Genomic DNA, 19,673 nt, shown 5'->3' with positions numbered 1-19,673 from the left:
GAATTCATCCAGCATTGCGACTTCCTCATCTTCCCGCTCCTGCTCCTCCACAGCCTGATCAATGACACGACGCAATGCACGCTCCAGAAAGAAGGCATAAGGTACCATGTCACTGATGGCGCCATGGCTGCGACTGACCAGTTTGGTGATCTCCTCAAATGGCCGCAGAAGTCTGCATGTGTCGCGCATGAGCAGCCACTGGCGCGGTGAAAAAAAACCCAGCTCCCCAGAACCGTTTCTTTCGCAGAGTTCATACAGGTAGACGTTAACTGCACGTTTCTGCTGGAGCAGCCTATCAAGCATATAGAAGGTTGAGTTCCATCGCGTCGGGCAATCGCAAATAAGACGTCTGACCGGCAGATGGTGTCGCCGCTGAATGTCAGCAAGGCGAGCCATGGCCGTGTAAGATCTTCTGAAATGGGCCGAGATTTTCCTTGCCTGCCGCAAGATGTCCTGGACCCCAGGGTATTTGACAAGGAATCGCTGCACGACCAAGTTTAAGACGTGTGCCATGCACGGCACGTGCGTGATTTTGCCCTGTTTCAATGCGCTAAGCAGATTGGCACCGTTGTCACACACCACTTTACCAACTGTCAAATTGAGCGGTGTTAGCCACTCATCTGCCTGTGAACGCAAAGCTGAAAGGAGTGCCGGGCCAGTGTGGCTCTTTGCTTCCAGGCACAACAGACGCAGCACGGCATGGCAACGTCTCACCTGGCATGTGGAATAGGTTCTGGGGAGCTTGGGCGGTGCAGTGGAAGAGACGCTAGCAGCGGAAAAGGAGGAGGCAGCTGAGGAGGAGAGGGAGGAGGATGGAGTAGGAGGAGGAGAAGAAGAGTCAGGCCTGCATGCAATCCGTGGCGGTAAAACCAAATCTACACGGGTGCCACGGGTTACATGCTTGACGGCCGTCAGAAGGTTCACCCAGTGGGCAGTAAAACTGATATACCTTCCCTGCCCGTGTTTGCTAGACCACGTGTCTGTGGTCAGATGTATCTTGGCACCGACACTGTGTGCCAGAGATACATTCACTTGCCGCTGAACATGGCCATATAGCTCTGGGATGCCCTTCTCTGAGAAATACTTCCTTCCTGGGACCTTCCATTGTGGTGTTCCAATGGCCACAAATTTGCGAAAGGCCTCCGAGTCCACCAGTTTATATGGCAGTAGTTGGCGGGCTATGAGTTCTGACAAGCCAGCCGCCAACCGTTGGGCAAGAGGGTTATCCGGCGTCATCATTTTTTTACGCTCAAACATTAGGCCCACGGAAGCCTGCCTTTTTGCAGAAAAATGTGAGCTTGGCGTGATGGAAGGTGGAGTGGAGGACAATTGTGAGGAGAGAGGAGAAGGAGAAGTAGAAGACGAGGCTGGACGGTGAGAGCCTGCAGTGTGGCTTTGTGTGTTCCGTTGCTCCCACTGGGCTCGGTGATGGCTGCTCATGTGCCTTCTTAAGGCGGTCGTCCCTAGGTGAGTATTGGGCTTACCGCGACTAACGCGTTGACTGCAAAGATTGCAGATGGCAACGCTATTGTCAGCAGCGGACACGTTAAAAAAAGCCCACACTGCGGAGCCATGTGCCGGTGTCCTGGGAGCGCCAGATGTGACCGTACATGGTCGATGACTCGCTCCTGATACATTTGCAGTCTGCTTTGTCCCTGCTGTGCAATGTAAGTCATTGCTGCTTCTCCTCCCTATCTGCTGGTCCATATCTCCCTCTGAACTCCCCTCCTCTTCCTCTCTTGTGGGCACCCACGTGACATCACTAGACACGTCATCATCAACGTCACCTTCCCCACCGCTATAAGTAGAGTAGGCAGCAACACCGGGGACCAACCTCCTCCTTGGGCTGATCTGGGTACTGGCGTCAGACTGCTGAGTAGCGCTTGTTGCTACCTCCTCTTCCTGATCCAATACCAAGAGTGGCTGCGCATCAGAAATGTCCTCTTGATATGGATCGGAAAATAATTCCAGTGACTCAAGCGGAAGGTATGTGGTGGTGGTGGTGGTGGTCGTGTTGTTGGTGGTAGTGTCTTTGGGGGTGCACATAGCAGAGAGTGAAGAAGAGGGTGCAGATCGAGAGGATGAGGAGGGTGCAGAAGAGTAAGGCTGAGCGAGCCACTCAACCAAGTCTGGTGCATCCTTTAAAGTAATTGAACGCACCTTCTGCAACTTCCCACTTTGGCTCAAGCCTGTTGCTCCTGCCCTACCCCTACCACCCCTGCGGAAGGGCCTGCCTCTTCCTCTGCATGTCATTTTTTAAATGACCCTGTGACAAAACTCTTAGTCCCTATACCGCTGAAGGACTGCTGCAGTATAGGTGAGCGGTCAGCAGTGGTGCACGTCAACCCTATCTATTGTGGACCTATAGCGGTCCTTACAGAACAGCAGACTGTACCGCACTCAAGCCTATGTACCGTAGCACCCTATACCAAGTTACCAGTCCTTATAAGAACTTTTGTGGACCAAGCAGGTTGTGTATTAGTGTTTAGCAGACTGTACGTCAGTCCCTATACCGCTGAAGGACTGCTGCAGTATAGGGCAGCGGTCAGCAGTGGTGCACGTCAACCCTATCTATTGTGGACCGATAGCGGTCCTTACAGAACAGCAGACTGTACCGCACTCAAGCCTATGTACCGTAGCACCCTATACCAAGTTACCAGTCCTTATAAGAACTTTTGTGGACCAAGCAGGTTGTGTATTAGTGTTTAGCAGACTGTACGTCAGTCCCTATACCGCTGAAGGACTGCTGCAGTATAGGGCAGCGGTCAGCAGTGGTGCACGTCAACCCTATCTATTGTGGACCGATAGCGGTCCTTACAGAACAGCAGACTGTACCGCACTCAAGCCTATGTACCGTAGCACCCTATACCAAGTTACCAGTCCTTATAAGAACTTTTGTGGAACAAGCAGGTTGTGTGTTAGTGATTAGCAGACTGTACGTCAGTCCCTATACCGCTGAAGGACTGCTGCAGTATAGGTGAGCGGTCAGCAGTGGTGCACGTCAACCCTATCTATTGTGGACCGATAGCGGTCCTTACAGAACAGCAGACTGTACCGCACTCAAGCCTATGTACCGTAGCACCCTATACCAAGTTACCAGTCCTTATAAGAACTTTTGTGGACCAAGCAGGTTGTGTATTAGTGTTTAGCAGACTGTACGTCAGTCCCTATACCGCTGAAGGACTGCTGCAGTATAGGGCAGCGGTCAGCAGTGGTGCACGTCAACCCTATCTATTGTGGACCGATAGCGGTCCTTACAGAACAGCAGACTGTACCGCACTCAAGCCTATGTACCGTAGCACCCTATACCAAGTTACCAGTCCTTATAAGAACTTTTGTGGACCAAGCAGGTTGTGTGTTAGTGTTTAGCAGACTGTACGTCAGTCCCTATACCGCTGAAGGACTGCTGCAGTATAGGGCAGCGGTCAGCAGTGGTGCACGTCAACCCTATCTATTGTGGACCGATAGCGGTCCTTACAGAACAGCAGACTGTACCGCACTCAAGCCTATGTACCGTAGCACCCTATACCAAGTTACCAGTCCTTATAAGAACTTTTGTGGACCAAGCAGGTTGTGTATTAGTGTTTAGCAGACTGTACGTCAGTCCCTATACCGCTGAAGGACTGCTGCAGTATAGGGCAGCGGTCAGCAGTGGTGCACGTCAACCCTATCTATTGTGGACCGATAGCGGTCCTTACAGAACAGCAGACTGTACCGCACTCAAGCCTATGTACCGTAGCACCCTATACCAAGTTACCAGTCCTTATAAGAACTTTTGTGGAACAAGCAGGTTGTGTGTTAGTGATTAGCAGACTGTACGTCAGTCCCTATACCGCTGAAGGACTGCTGCAGTATAGGTGAGCGGTCAGCAGTGGTGCACGTCAACCCTATCTATTGTGGACCGATAGCGGTCCTTACAGAACAGCAGACTGTACCGCACTCAAGCCTATGTACCGTAGCACCCTATACCAAGTTACCAGTCCTTATAAGAACTTTTGTGGACCAAGCAGGTTGTGTATTAGTGTTTAGCAGACTGTACGTCAGTCCCTATACCGCTGAAGGACTGCTGCAGTATAGGGCAGCGGTCAGCAGTGGTGCACGTCAACCCTATCTATTGTGGACCGATAGCGGTCCTTACAGAACAGCAGACTGTACCGCACTCAAGCCTATGTACCGTAGCACCCTATACCAAGTTACCAGTCCTTATAAGAACTTTTGTGGACCAAGCAGGTTGTGTGTTAGTGTTTAGCAGACTGTACGTCAGTCCCTATACCGCTGAAGGACTGCTGCAGTATAGGGCAGCGGTCAGCAGTGGTGCACGTCAACCCTATCTATTGTGGACCGATAGCGGTCCTTACAGAACAGCAGACTGTACCGCACTCAAGCCTATGTACCGTAGCACCCTATACCAAGTTACCAGTCCTTATAAGAACTTTTGTGGAACAAGCAGGTTGTGTGTTAGTGATTAGCAGACTGTACGTCAGTCCCTATACCGCTGAAGGACTGCTGCAGTATAGGTGAGCGGTCAGCAGTGGTGCACGTCAACCCTATCTATTGTGGACCGATAGCGGTCCTTACAGAACAGCAGACTGTACCGCACTCAAGCCTATGTACCGTAGCACCCTATACCAAGTTACCAGTCCTTATAAGAACTTTTGTGGACCAAGCAGGTTGTGTATTAGTGTTTAGCAGACTGTACGTCAGTCCCTATACCGCTGAAGGACTGCTGCAGTATAGGGCAGCGGTCAGCAGTGGTGCACGTCAACCCTATCTATTGTGGACCGATAGCGGTCCTTACAGAACAGCAGACTGTACCGCACTCAAGCCTATGTACCGTAGCACCCTATACCAAGTTACCAGTCCTTATAAGAACTTTTGTGGACCAAGCAGGTTGTGTATTAGTGTTTAGCAGACTGTACGTCAGTCCCTATACCGCTGAAGGACTGCTGCAGTATAGGGCAGCGGTCAGCAGTGGTGCACGTCAACCCTATCTATTGTGGACCGATAGCGGTCCTTACAGAACAGCAGACTGTACCGCACTCAAGCCTATGTACCGTAGCACCCTATACCAAGTTACCAGTCCTTATAAGAACTTTTGTGGAACAAGCAGGTTGTGTGTTAGTGATTAGCAGACTGTACGTCAGTCCCTATACCGCTGAAGGACTGCTGCAGTATAGGGCAGCGGTCAGCAGTGGTGCACGTCAACCCTATCTATTGTGGACCGATAGCGGTCCTTACAGAACAGCAGACTGTACCGCACTCAAGCCTATGTACCGTAGCACCCTATACCAAGTTACCAGTCCTTATAAGAACTTTTGTGGAACAAGTGAGTTGTGAATGTTTAGCAGACTGCAGCAGAAGGGCAGCAGTCAAGTATAATATCCTTTCTATATTTGGAAGAAAGAATATTATACATGTACAAGCCTATTACTGTACCACTGATACCAGTCCTGAAAAGAACCTTTGTGGAACTAATAATAACAGCAAGTCTTTAAAATTACCCTCACTGCCTGACAACACTGCTTCCTTCCTGTCCCTATACAAATTGGCAAAAAAAGAGAACGATTAGTGGTTACTGGAACAGCTCTTTTGTGGACCTTGATAGTAACAGCTAATGATGATGATGATGATGATGATGATGAAAGACTAATCTGGCTGTCCCTGTAGCATACACCGTCCTTTCCCTTTCTCTAAACTAACAAAAGACACTCAGGCTGCTGCAAGAATCAGCAGCACAGCAAACCTATCAACACCTAACACCTATACCAGTCCTGAAAAGAACTTTTGTGTACCAAATAGCTAGTGGTTTATCTCTCCCTACTCCACACAGGAACCTGTCCCTATCTTAACAGAAGAAAGAATGTAAAATGGCCACCGGATCGGGTGTATTTATAGGTTAGGGGGAATGTACAAGTGTCCATGTGCTGTCATGTCTCAATTGGCTGTCCTGTATCACATGATAAACGTGTCACCAAAGGTTAAAGTTCTTGTATACATTAAACACGTAAGTCCGCCGCGGCGAACGACGGAAAAAGGCGTTCGAACGTGCGGACCGCGAATGTCGGAAATTCGCCGCGAAACGACCGCCGGGCGAACCGTTCGGCCATCACTACCCATGATCACTCTGGATGAACTGCAGAGAACTACAGCTGAGGTGGGAGAGTCTGTCCATAGGACAACAATCAGTCATACACTGCACAAATCTGGACTTTATGGAAGAGTGGCAAGAAGAAAGCCATTTCTCAAAGATATCCATAAAAAGTCTTGTCTAAAGTTTGCCACAAGCCACCTGGGAGACACACCAAACATGTGGAAGAAGGTGCTCTGGTCAGATGAAACCAAAATCAACTTTTTGCCCACAATGCAAAACGATATGTTTGGCGTAAAAGCAACACAGCTCATCACCCTCAACACACCATCCCCACTGTCAAACATGGTGGTGGCAGCATCATGGTTTGGGCCTGCTTTTCTTCAGCAGGGACAGGGAAGATGGTTAAAATTGAGGGGAAGATGGATGCATCCAAATACAGGACCATTCTGGATGAAAACCTGTTGGAGTCTGCAAAAGACCTGAAACTGGGACGGAGATTTATCTTCCAACAAGACAATGATCCCAAACATACAGCAAAATCTACAAAGGAATGGTTCACAAATAAACGTATCCACGTGTTAGAATGGCCAAGTCAAAGTCCAGACCTCAATCCAATCAAGAATCTGTGGAAAGAGCTGAAAACTGCTGTTCACAAATGCTCTCCATCCAACCTCACTGAGCTCGAGCTGTTTTGCAAGGAAGAATGGGCAAGAATTTTAGTCTCTCGATGTGCAAAACTGATAGAGACATACCCCAAGCGACTTGCAGCTGTAATCGCAGCAAAGGGTGGCTCTACAAAGTATTAACGCAAGGGGGCCGAATAATTTTGCACACCCCACTTTTCATTTTTTTATTAGTTAAAAAAGTTTCAAAAATCCAATAGATTTCGTTCCACTTCACAATTGTGTCCCACTTGTTGGTGATTCTTCACAAAAAATTAAAATTTTATATCTTTATGCTTGAAGCCTGAAATGTGGCAAAAGGTTGAAAAGTTCAAGGGGGCCGAATACTTTCGCAAGGCACTGTATCTGTACTATTTATTAGTCATTCTCTTTTTTTCAGTGACCCATGCGATTTTCACTTTAGGGATTGTCGCTCTGTCACAATTCGATATACGTTTTATCACATATATTGTTTCACTCACTCTGAATTGACTGAGTATCACATTAATGTTTAAGGCATAAGCTGCATTCAGACTTACATTCTGATATGCTTTTGTGAATTACATACATTATTAGCGCCACACGTTTATATATATATTAAAAAGTCACAATAAGCGTATATTGATTGGTTTGCGCAAAAGTTATAGCGTCTAGAAAATAGGGGATATATTTATGGCATTTTTATTAGTAGCTTTTTTTTACCAGTAATGGTGGTGATCAGTGATTTATTTTTTGCAGGACTGCCACCGTGCGGCGGACATATCGGACACTTTTGACACACACGGGAGGGGGTGTATAGCCCCCTCCCGTGTGCTGTGTCCCAGGTCAGTGTGAGGAGAGGGGTGCCCCATATGGGTGTTGCTGTATAGCCCCCTCCCCTGTATTATGTCCCGAGTCTGGGTGAGGAGAGGGGTGCCCCATATTATTATATAGGGGGTGTTGCTGTATAGCCCCCTCCCCTGTGCTATGTCCCGGGTCAGTGTGAGGAGAGGGGCACCCCATATTATTATATAGGGGGTGTTGCTGTATAGCCCCCTCCCTTGTGCTGTGTCCTGGGTCTGGGTGAGGAGAGGGGTACCCCATATTATTATATAGGGGGTGTTGGTGTGCAGCCCCCTCCCCGGTGCTGTCTCCCAGGTCTGGGTGAGGAGAGGGATTCCCCTATATTATTATATAGGGGGTGTTGGAGTATAACCCCCTCCCTTGAGCTGTGTCCCGGGTCTGGGTGAGGAGAGGGGTGCCCCATATTATTTAATAAGGATGCCCCATATTATTATATACGGGGTATTGGTGTATAGTCTCCTCTTTTGTGCTGTGTCCCGGCTTGGGGTGCCCCACATTACATAGGGGTGTTGGTGTATAGACCCCTCCCCTATTTTCTGGGTTGGGGCGCCTCGTATTATTATATAGGGGGTGTTAGCGTATAAACCCCCCTTCCCCCCCTGCTGTGCCAACCTGGTTGGGGTGCCCTGTATTATTATAAAGGGGTGTTGGTATCGGGGCCCCTGTATTATTATTATTATAAAGGGGGTGTTGGTGTTGAGGTACCCGGTATTTTTATATAGGTAATAATATTATATGTAGGAAGTGTTGGGGTGCCCGGTATTATGGCTGTTGGTATCAGGGTGCCCTGTATTATTATATAGGGGTGTTGGTGTCGGGTTGCCCTGTATTATATATAGGGTTGTTGGGCGCCCTGTATTATATATAGGGCTGCTGGGCGCCCGGTATTATATATAGGGGTGTTGGGGTGCCATGCATTATATATAGGGGGGTGGGTGCCCTGTATTATATATAGGGGTGTCGGTGTCCTGTATCATATATAGGGGTGTCCTTTATTATATATAGGGGTGTTGGGTGCCCTGCATTATATTATGGGGTGTTGGAGTCGGGTGCCCTGTATTATATATAGGGGTGTCGGGTGCCCTTTATTATATTATGGGGTGTTGGGGTGCCCTGTATTATATATAGGGATGCCCTTTATTATATATAGGGGTGTGGAGGTGCCCTTTATTATATATAGGGGTGTGGGGTGCCCTGTATTATATATAGGGGTGTCAGGTGCCCTATATCATATATAAGGGTGCCCTTTATTATATATAGGGGTGCCCGGTATTATATAGAGGGGTGTGGGGTGCCCTGTATTATATATAGGGGTGTCTGTGCCCTGTATCATATATAGGGGTGCTCTTTATTATATATATGGGTGTCGGGTGCCCTGCATTATATTATGGGGTGTTGGTGTCAGGGTGCCCTGTATCATATATAGGGGTGCCCTTTATTATATATAGGGGTGTCGGGTGCCCTGCATTATATTATGGGGTGTTGGGGTGCCCTGTATTATATATAGGGGTGCCCTTTATTATATATAGGGGTGTCGGTGCCCTGTATCATATATAGGGGTGCCCTTTATTATATATAGGGGTGTGGGGTGCCCTGTAGCATATATAGGGGTGCCCTTTATTATATATAGGGGTGTGGGGTGCCCTGTATTATATATGGGGGTGCCATGTATTACATATAGGGGTGTCGGATGCCCTTTATTATATATAGGGGTGTCGGGTGCCCTGTATCATATATAGGGGTGTCCTTTATTATATATAGGGGTGTCGGGCCCTGTATCATATATAGTGGTGCCATTTATTATATATAGGGGTGTCGGGTGCCCTGTATTATATATGGGGGTTTGGGGTGCCCTTTATTATATATGGGGTGCCATGTATTACATATAGGGGTGTCGGGTGCCCTTTATTATATATAGGGGTGTCGGGTGCCCCGTATCATATATTGGGGTGCCCTTTATTATATATAGGGGTGTCGGGCCCTGTATCATATATAGTGGTGCCATTTATTATATATAGGGGTGTCGGGTGCCTGTATTATATATAGGGGTGTGGGGTGCCCTGTATTATATATGGGGTGCCATGTATTAAATATAGGGGTGTCGGGTGCCCTGTATCATATATAGTGGTGCCATTTATTATATATAGGGGTGTCGGGTGCCCTGTATCTTATTATGAGGTGTTGGTGAGGAGACGTCGCTCCTCCGTCCTCCTGTGTCTCCCCGGAGCTCGGAGTCCTCCTCCCCCGGCTGAGGAGGGCGGGTCACAGGCTGCAGGCCGCCCGGATCGGGTGTCGTCGGTGTGAGGCGGTAGTTATGTCGGACTATGAGGTGTCAGTTCAGGCGCTCAATGAGCTGCTGGCCAACGATGGCGGCTTCTACTGCCTCCCCTCCCAGCACTTCAACGAGGTCTTCCCCCGGATCTACGTGGGCAACGCGTGAGTGACTGGCGGCCGGCGGGGTGTGGGGGGACCGGGGAGTATATTGTGTATACATAGAGACTCTCCTAGGGGAGGTGTGCGGTCACCTCATCCGCCGTACACAGGCCTCACACCTCACACTCCTCTACTACTACACACTCTTCTCTCATACTGACACCTGTCACTCCTCTCCTCACAGCTACTGTATACACTACTACTCCCTCCTCTCCTCACACTGACATCTGTCACCCCCCAAACGGCACCCTCCTCTCCTCACATCTACACTGTACATACTACTACACCCTCCTCTCCTCATACTGACACCTGTCACCCCACCCCAACAACACCCTCCTCTCCTCACATCTACACTGTACACACTACTATACCCTCCTCTCCTCATACTGACCCCTGTCACCCCCCCCCCCCCATGACACCCCCCTCCCCCCCCCATGACACCCCCCTCTCCTCACATCTACACTGTACATACTACTACTCCCTCATCTCCTCATACTGACACCTGTCACCAACGACACCTCCTCTCCTCACATCTACACTGTACACACTACTATACCCTCCTCTCCTCATACTGACACCTGTCACCCCCCCATGACACCCTCCTCTCCTTACATCTACACTGTACACACTACTACTCCCTCCTCTCCTCATAATGACCCCCCCATGACACCCTCCTCTCCTCACATCTACACTGTATACACTACTACTCCCTCCTCTCCTCATACTGACACCTGTCACTCCTCTCCTCACATCTACACTGTACACACTACTACTCCCTCCTCTCCTCATACTGACACCTGTCACTCCTCTCCTCACATCTACACTGTACATACTATTACTCCCTCCTCTCCTCATACTGCTCCCCCACGACACCCTCCTCTCCTCACATCTACACTGTACACACTACTACACCCTCCTCTCCTCATACTGACACCTGTCACACCCCCCCCCCCCCCATGACACCCTCCTCTCCTCACATCTACACTGTATACACTACTACTCCCTCCTCTCCTCATACTGACACCTGTCACTCCTCTCCTCACATCTACACTGTACACACTACTACTCCCTCCTCTCCTCATACTGACACCTGTCACTCCTCTCCTCACATCTACACTGTACACACTACTACTCCCTCCTTTCCTCATACTGACACCTGTCACTCCTCTCCTCACATCTACACTGTACACACTACTACTCCCTCCTCTCCTCATACTGACACCTGTCACTCCTCTCCTCACATCTACACTGTACACACTACTACTCCCTCCTCTCCTCATACTGACACCTGTCACTCCTCTCCTCACATCTACACTGTACACACTAATACTCCCTCCTTTCCTCATACTGACACCAATCACCCCCCCCCCCCCCGACACCCTCCTCTCCTCACATCTACACTGTACACACTACTACACCCTCCTCTCCTCCATACTGACACCTGTCACTCCTCTCCTCACATCTACTGTACACACTACTACACCCTCCTCTCCTCATACTGACACCTGTCACCCCCTCCCCCACAACACCCTCCTCTCCTCACATCTGCACTGTACACACTACTACACCCTCCTCTCCTCATACTGACACCTGTCACTCCTCTCCTCACATCTACACTGTACACACTACTACTCCCTCCTCTCCTCATACTGACACCTGTCACTTCTTTCCTCACATCTACACTGTACACACTAATACTTCCTCCTCTCCTCATACTGACACCTGTCACTTCTCTCCTCACATCTACACTGTACACACTACTACTCCCTCCTCTCCTCATACTGACACCTGTCACTCCTTTCCTCACATCTACACTGTACACACTAATACTCCCTCCTCTCCTCATACTGACACCTGTCACTCCTTTCCTCACATCTACACTGTACACACTAATATTCCCTCCTCTCCTCATATCCTCATACTGACACCTGTCACCCCCCTCCCCCCCCCCCCCCCACCCTCCTCTCCTCACATCTACACTGTGCACACTGCTACACCATCCTCTCCTCATACTGACACCTGTCGCTCCTCTCCTCACATCTACTGTACACACTACTACACCCTCCTCTCCTCATATCCTCATACTGACACCTGTCACCTCCCCTCCCCCCAATGGCACCCTCCTCTCCTCACATCTACACTGTATACACTACTATACCCTTCTCTCCTCATACTGACACCTGTCACAACCCCCACCCCCCACAACACCCTCCTCTCCTCACATCTACAATGTACACACTACTACACCCTCCTCTCCTCATACTGACACCTGTCACTCCTCTCCTCACATCTACACTGTACACACTACTACTCCCTCCTCTCCTCATATTGACCCCCCCCCAACGACACCCTCCTCTCCTCTACAATGTACACATAACTACACCCTCCTCTCCTCTACACTGTACACACAACTACACCCTCCTCTCGTCTACACACAAGGAAGCTGCCTGCCGTCCTATCAGCCTCTGCCTCATCTATAGTTGTCATGGTGCAGTCATGACACCCGCCATGATGTCTTGACAGTTCCATTGAGAACACAAACAACTGTGACAGGCCCCTTTCTCAGAGAGCTGGAGGGCTCTGTTCAGTAGGGATGATGGGTGAGCAGATCCTAGCTGGACGGGATCAATGTCACTGCTGTGACACCTGTGCCTATATTTGCACAGCAGCCCCATGACCTGCCACCTGTTATTTTTAGGTCTAGGAGCCAGGCCTCTTCTGTGGACAGACTGGGAGGTAGGTGGTAAGAACTGACCCAGGTCCATTTAGGTCAGCCTAACCATAGAGCTTGCAATCAGGTCCACTTGAAAAACAGACAGACAAACCTGATCTAAATGCCATGTAAAAGGGTCCTTATCATTCACCACTATGCTAGGAAATCCTAAATCAATGGCTTTACTTCCACTTTAATGCCAGGAGGTGGCACAGCTTCTCCATCATATGTTGGCTGATTGGCTGTCACAGTGGTCATATGATCAGGAGTCTGTTCTGCTGGCTGCCATCAGAGAGAGAGAGCTATCAATGACAGATCAGAGTGCGGGAGAGTGCAGTGACTACACTGTCAGCACACAACCTCAGACTGCCATGGACACGTGTGCAGCAGCTGGGCATTAAAGTGATATTAAAGGCATTTGGGTAGTGGTTTTGCACAGAGCAGCCCAGATCCTTCTCTTCTCAGGTCCCCTGCCAGCACTCCTGGGCCCTCCCCCCTGCCAAGTGCTCCCAGAACAAGCAGCTTGCTATGGGGGCACTGGTGTGTGCTCACTCCTGAGCCGCCGCTCTACATGTCCATTCACATGCAGAGTCGGTGCTTGGCCCCAACCCCCTTTCTCTGCTCATTGGCTCACTGGCTGTGATTGACAGCAGCGGGAGCCAATGGCCCTGACACTAATTTCAAAAATATTCTCCCCAAAATATCCTGGCCATGACCTTTGACCCTGATCTTGACCTTTGACCCAAACGCTAAGGCTGCATTCACACCTAAACATTTCAAAGCTTTGCGTTTTTACTTCAATTTTGCCATGATTTTGCACCAAATGTAAAAAGCTGAAAAACTGCCTGTGATGTGCCCCAAAGAAGCTCGTGTTCTTTTTTGAGCTTAAAGGGGTTATAAAGGCTTGTGATTATTCAGCATATGCATTAAGGTGAAAAAACACCTGACAGTCACCGATCCCCCAGACCCCTGTTTACTTACCTGAACCCCTTCATTCAGTCAGCGGGGACGCGCTGTTTCTCTCTCCATGGGCTCCCGGCTTTTGATTGGATAGATTGATAGCTGCGCAGCCATTGGCTCCCACTGCTGTCAATCAAATCCAATGTCCCGGGGGGTGGGGCCAAATCCTGCATTCAGCCTCTATGGACGCTGAATTCTGGACTCAGGAGCGAGCCCGCAAGGTAACCCCCCCTGGGAGGAGCCACCGAGGGACCCCAGAATAGGATGTCCGGGGCCACTCTGTGCAAAACGAGCTGCGCAGTGGTGGTAAGTATGATATGTTTGTTATTTTAAAAAAAAAATAATAATTACCCAGCCCGGCTCGATAACTCTGGGAGGGTATACATTGACTTCCTCCCAGAATCGAGTGTCGGCGCACATGTCTGGTTCCTCTCTGTATAGATCAGTACAGTGAGAGGGGAGAGATCAGGTGCTGCAGGCTGGGTCTCTAGTGCCCACAATGCTGATATGTGCCCACTCCAGTCAGCCAGCCAGCCATCCACACTCATCCATCCATACTCGGCTCAGCCAGAACATCTGACGGCGCTCCCTGCATGTTGGGCCTCTGTATGTGGCCAGGCTGTGTAAAGGTCTCACACATGTGGAATGCCGTACTATATTTATATGTACTGTGTACATGCTTTGTGTTAGAAATATTGTATAAATGGACAATTTTGTGTTTTAAAAAACAAAAAAAAACGCGCGTTTCCTTTACACATTTTCCAAAAACTTGTAGAAAGAAATGGCCTGTTCAAAAGACTGATTATGCCTCATAGATTATACTTTGGGGTGTTTTTTTCTTTCCAAAATGGGGTAATTTTTGGTGCTCCAGGGCCTTCAAAAGTATAATAGGTGGTCAAGAAATTGGAGGTGTACTTTATGCTCCAGAACATCTGACGGCGCTCCCTGCATGTTGGGCCTCTGTATGTGGCCATGGTGTGTAAAAGTCTCACACATGTGGTATCGCCGTACTCGGGAGTAATAGCAGAATGTGTTTTGCAGTGTAATTTGTGGTATGCATATGCTGTGTGTGAGAAATAACCTGATAATATGACAATTTTGTGAAAAAGAAAAAAGAAGAAAGAAAATCTTGATTTTTCAAAGAATCGTGGGAAAAAGAATGACTTAAAAAAAACTCCTCATGCCTCTTAATAAATACCTTGGAATGTCTACTTTCCAAAAAGGGGTCATATGGGGGGTATTTGTACTTTTCTGCCATGTTGGGGTCACAAGAAATGAGGCCGTCATTACTTCAGGTGTGATCAATTTTCAGATATTTGCACCACAGCTTGTGGACTCTATAAATTTCACAAAGACCAAATAATATGCACCGATTTGGGTTATTATTACCAAAGATATGTAGCGGTATACATTTTGGCCAAAATGTATGAAGAAAAATTACTAATTTGCATAATTTTATAACGGAAACGAAGAAAAATGCATTTCAGAATTTTCAGTCTTTTTCCTTTTATAAATAAATAAAAAACCCAGCGGTGATTAAATACCACCAAAAGAAAGATCTATTTATGTGAAAAAAAGAACAACAATGTCATATAGGAACAGTGTTGCATGACTGAGTAATTGTCATTCAAAATGTGAGAGCACCGAAATCTGACAGTTGGTCTGGTTTAGGAAGGAGGTTTAAGTGCCCAGTGAGCAAGTGGTTACGGCGTTTTGCTTCAGGTGACAAAACGCTTGGATGTGAACAGGTGCCATTGAAATGAATGGGATTTTGCTTGTTGAGGCGTTTTATGAGCTGAAAACGCTCAGGTGTGAATGGAGCCTAAGGCTCTATTCACACCTAGGTGATTTGAATTGCAGGTGGAATCGCCACAATTGCGGCAACACAAAGGATGCTTTGCAATGCCATTGCTACTTAATAGTACCCCAATTGCGCCGCGATTGTCATGTAATAAAAGACGCTGCAATCTTGGAAAATTGTCAATAAAAAGAAGCAGGCGATTCTTTTGGGTGACAGCATCCCATGGTGCAATTTGCCGCAATTGCAGAAAATTTATCGCGATTTGGAATCATTGTCAGAATTGAGGCGATTCTATCTGCGATTTCAATCACCTAGGGGTGAATGGATCCTAACCCTGGCTGTGATCTAGCTATTTTTGATTTTTTTTTTATTATGTTTTAAACACGTTTGTTTGTTTTTCTCCGCAAGGAGATGCATCTTTTCTCTCCATTCACTAAGAGAGAAACTCAGGGGCGGGCTTCAGTGACTGATCACTGTGGTAGCCAATCAGAGCCTATCACAGCGACCTGATGACCCAGAGTCGGAGTTCTGTGTCCCAATCGTTAGTGTGAGACCCCGGTCTCTGTGCTGAGAACGTGCGGTGCGCTCCCACCACATAGACAGATACGCAGATATACAGCCCTACTGCAAAAAGTTTAGTCCAGCGAGGCTGCATATACTGTATGTGTTATGTGGGCATGAAGGGGTTAACCACTCGAAGTGAAACACTCATCAATTTAATGGTTTTCAAAACTGTTATGTTCAAGACCTGTCACAGATGATAACAGTCACAGTTGCTTGTACTCTCGAATGGCTGTCATACCTGATCACATGTGCAGTACCATGGCAACTGCAGATCAGACAGAAGCCAAGATGGCAGTTTCCATGGTTAGTTCCACTTTAATGCAGACTGTTACTCAGAAAATGTACTAGAGGTTATGGCACTCCAACCCTCCCCTCTGCAATCAAAAAATGCAAAAACATTTTTTTTTTTTTGCTTTTTTTTTTTTTGCGTCAGACCACCCCCAGCCACCCTTCTCGGGCAAGAATGCCCGGTCTTCTTTTTTGAAGCCTCCTGAGATATTTCTGGGAGCTGTAGGAGCAGAGACACACAGCTGCCAGTGTGGGGAGCTGTCACATATCATTGGGGGTTGTCCTCCTGAACCCAGAAGAAGCAGCTCCCCATGATGTCAGAGAAGATGATGGCAGCACAAGACCGAGGATGTGTCACCTGAGCAGGAGGACAACACTGCAGGTTCCCCTTTTATTTTCCACCATATGTTTTTAAACAGTGAAGTGATGGATGCTTATTATTATAAATGCCACTCCAGAAATCACCCTGTGGCAGCCACATCACTAACTTCTAGAAATATCCCTCTGTTGTGGGCTTTACCAGTGTGCTCCTCCAGTGCTCTTCTAGCTTCAGGAGTCCAGGGAAGGCAAAGTGAAATGCCAGTGAATGGAAGTTGTTGGAAAAAAAGGAGAGCATCATCACGTGACTTCTCATGATCACATGGCTGGTTCTCCTCCAATTAGATAGCGAGTGTTCCTTAGGATACCAAGGCTCCATACCATAGTCTGCATTTTATGAATAGACCGTGGTGTGCTGTAGTGCTGAGAAGTAGACTAGAAAGTGGATGATGATGTCTGCTCAGTGTTATAAATGGAGCCCTCAGTGGATGTTGGCGGGTGATTTGGGTTGGAAAGCACACCTATTGACCAAGGTTTGTTTCCCTCAGTTGTCACAACAAGCAAACAGCAGCAACCTTGGAGTATATAAACCTTTTAAAAGAAAGGCTTTACCTTCCCTTCACTCCCCCACTGCTTCATTCAGTTACCAGGAGCAGCTATACCGGGCATTTCAGGTACCGGGGAGCTTGTGAATGGCTCGCATTCCTCTCATGTGACAGCACTGCTGCCTGGTGATTGGCTTAGCACTGTCACGAAGGGGCAGACTGACAGTCCTCAGCCCTGTGTAAGCTAGAACATCAGACTGGGGTCCCCACAAAGGAGCACATGAATATATATACTGCTGGGGCCATTGAAGCGGGCCTGTGCTTTGGCCATAAGTTCAAGTGAAATACCAATGCAGCACAATGACAATGGGATGGTCTTTAAAGAGGAATTTCACCCCAACTATATTACCTCCCCTCCCCCCCACCCCCTCTTCTGCATTTCCATCAAAAATCTAGCTCATGCGCAGACACAACACTGCTTTCTGCCAAATATTTGCAATCTGGCGACTCCCAGCATATCTGCGTACATATATAGGGATTCCAATGCATGCGCATAGATGACACTAGTTTATGTTATCTGGAGCCCTGAAGCACATCTGCTGTACATGAATGGAACCCCCAACACCACACACACCTCTCTGCCAGACATCGGACACTAAGTGACACTTTTTGGGGACCATTGACACTAATACAGTGATCAGTGCTAAAAAAAATTGCACTGTTACTGTATAAATGACACTGGCAAGGAAGTGGTTAACATCAGGGGCAATCAAGTGTGCTCCTAGGGAATGCTTTCTAGCTGTGTGGGGGATGGACTGACTAGAGGAAGAGGAATCTGTCTTCCTGATTAGCAGGAATCGCAGATCTCTCTTCCTCTGTGGCAGAATGATGGTCTGCCTTGTTTACATAGGCAGACCACCCGTTCTGCCTCGCCTATGAATGTATCCGGTTGGCTGGTGGCCATTATGGCTGTCAGACCCACTGATTGGCTCCCGCGTGCCCCAGACTCAGGAGGAGGAAACCATGTACTAGTACATTGTTTCGTGCAGCTGGGCCGGCTTGTGCACTATATGTATGGTGGGCAGTCCGGAAGCAGTTAAAGCAGGACTAAACCCTCTTAACCTTTACAGAGAAGGAAGCTGCCATCTTGGCCTCTGTCTGAGCTGCAGTTACCTGGTGGTGTGCATGTTATCATTTGGTTGGGAGTGTAAGCCACTGTGACAGTTATCAATCATGACTTGGCTTGATTCAAACTGCTTTGGCAAACCTTTAAATCAATTGATATAGTTCTGCTTTAAACTCAAAATACAGTCTATTTTTTTTATATTCTGTGTAAGACTGTAAGTGAATGTTTTTGGGGGTCGTAAGGATCCACTATTCATCGTAAGTTTAAGACAGTAAAGATCAGTGTGTGAACTGTACAAAAAGGTATAAGAGAAATGTTGACTGCCGTCAAATGTTGGTGTCAAATCAGCAATGTTGGATGTTGTATCAAATCGCAGGAACAAACAAAACAAATGGGGAATCTCTCCTCAAGTCCTGCATAGAGTTTCTTCCCTCTAGAATAAGGTAGGTGCTGTCACTCCAGGCTTGGAGAGATCCTTCAGTAGTCAGGCAATAAGTAGACTAGTCCTTGGAGAGGAGGAGGAGGAGGGATGTCAGAAAGATGGGGTTTACTTCATGTTCAGGTTCACTTTAATGGCTAAGGGAATCCCTCCTAGATTGGAAGCTCTAACAAGCAGGGCCTTCTGATTCCTTCTGTATTGAATTGTATTGTAACTGTACTGTCTGCTTTCATGTTGTAAAGTGCTTCACAAACTGTTGGCGCTATATAAAGCCTGTATAATAAAAATAATAATAGTATTTTGCAGCTTGTAGCAGGCACATGCTTTAGACACTTTACTAGAATGCCCTTAATGGGCTTTCCATTGTAGTGGTCATTGATTCCTTATGTTGGCTTCTTCATTGGTTCCCTCATGTTGGCTTTTTCATTGGTTCCATTTGTATTGGCTACTTTATTGGTTACCTCATGATGTCTTCTTCAATGGTTCCCTCGTGGTGACTTCTTCAATGGTTCCCTCGTGGTGACTTCTTCATTGATTCCCTCGTGGTGGCTTCTTCAATGGTTCCCTCGTGGTGGCTTCTTCAATGGTTCCCTCGTGGTGGCTTCTTCAATGGTTCCCTCGTGGTGGCTTCTTCAATGGTTCCCTCGTGGTGGCTTCTTCAATGGTTCCCTCGTGGTGGCTTCTTCAATGGTTCCCTCGTGGTGGCTTCTTCATTGGTTCCCTCGTGGTGGCTTCTTCAATGGTTCCCTCGTGGTGGCTTCTTCATTGGTTCCCTCGTGGTGGCTTCTTCATTGGTTCCCTCGTGGTGGCTTCTTCAATGGTTCCCTCGTGGTGGCTTCCTCATTGGTTCCCTATGTTGACAACATTGTGGGAACCGAATAACAAGGGAT

The 19,673-nt window shown here is 47.9% G+C and overlaps 1 protein-coding gene across 1 annotated transcript in view; it reads left to right on the top strand.

Moving 5' to 3' along the window:
* The first annotated feature begins 9,841 nt into the window (after positions 1-9,841).
* DUSP3 (dual specificity phosphatase 3) overlaps positions 9,842-19,673 on the top strand; it is a 188,288-nt gene continuing 178,456 nt past the window's right edge. The window contains exon 1 of the mRNA XM_077459586.1: positions 9,842-10,032. Coding sequence (XP_077315712.1) covers positions 9,911-10,032 — 122 coding nt within the window. The 5' untranslated portion in view covers positions 9,842-9,910. The remainder of the gene's footprint in view (positions 10,033-19,673) is intronic.

The sequence above is a fragment of the Lithobates pipiens genome, unplaced genomic scaffold, assembly GCF_037356315.1.
Source record: "Lithobates pipiens isolate NorthernLeopardFrog02 unplaced genomic scaffold, aLitPip1_a1.2 Scaffold_28, whole genome shotgun sequence".
In the NCBI taxonomy this organism is placed as follows: domain Eukaryota; kingdom Metazoa; phylum Chordata; class Amphibia; order Anura; family Ranidae; genus Lithobates; species Lithobates pipiens.
Note: the sequence above shows the minus strand (reverse complement) of the source record. Positions and strands in the feature narration are given on the sequence as shown.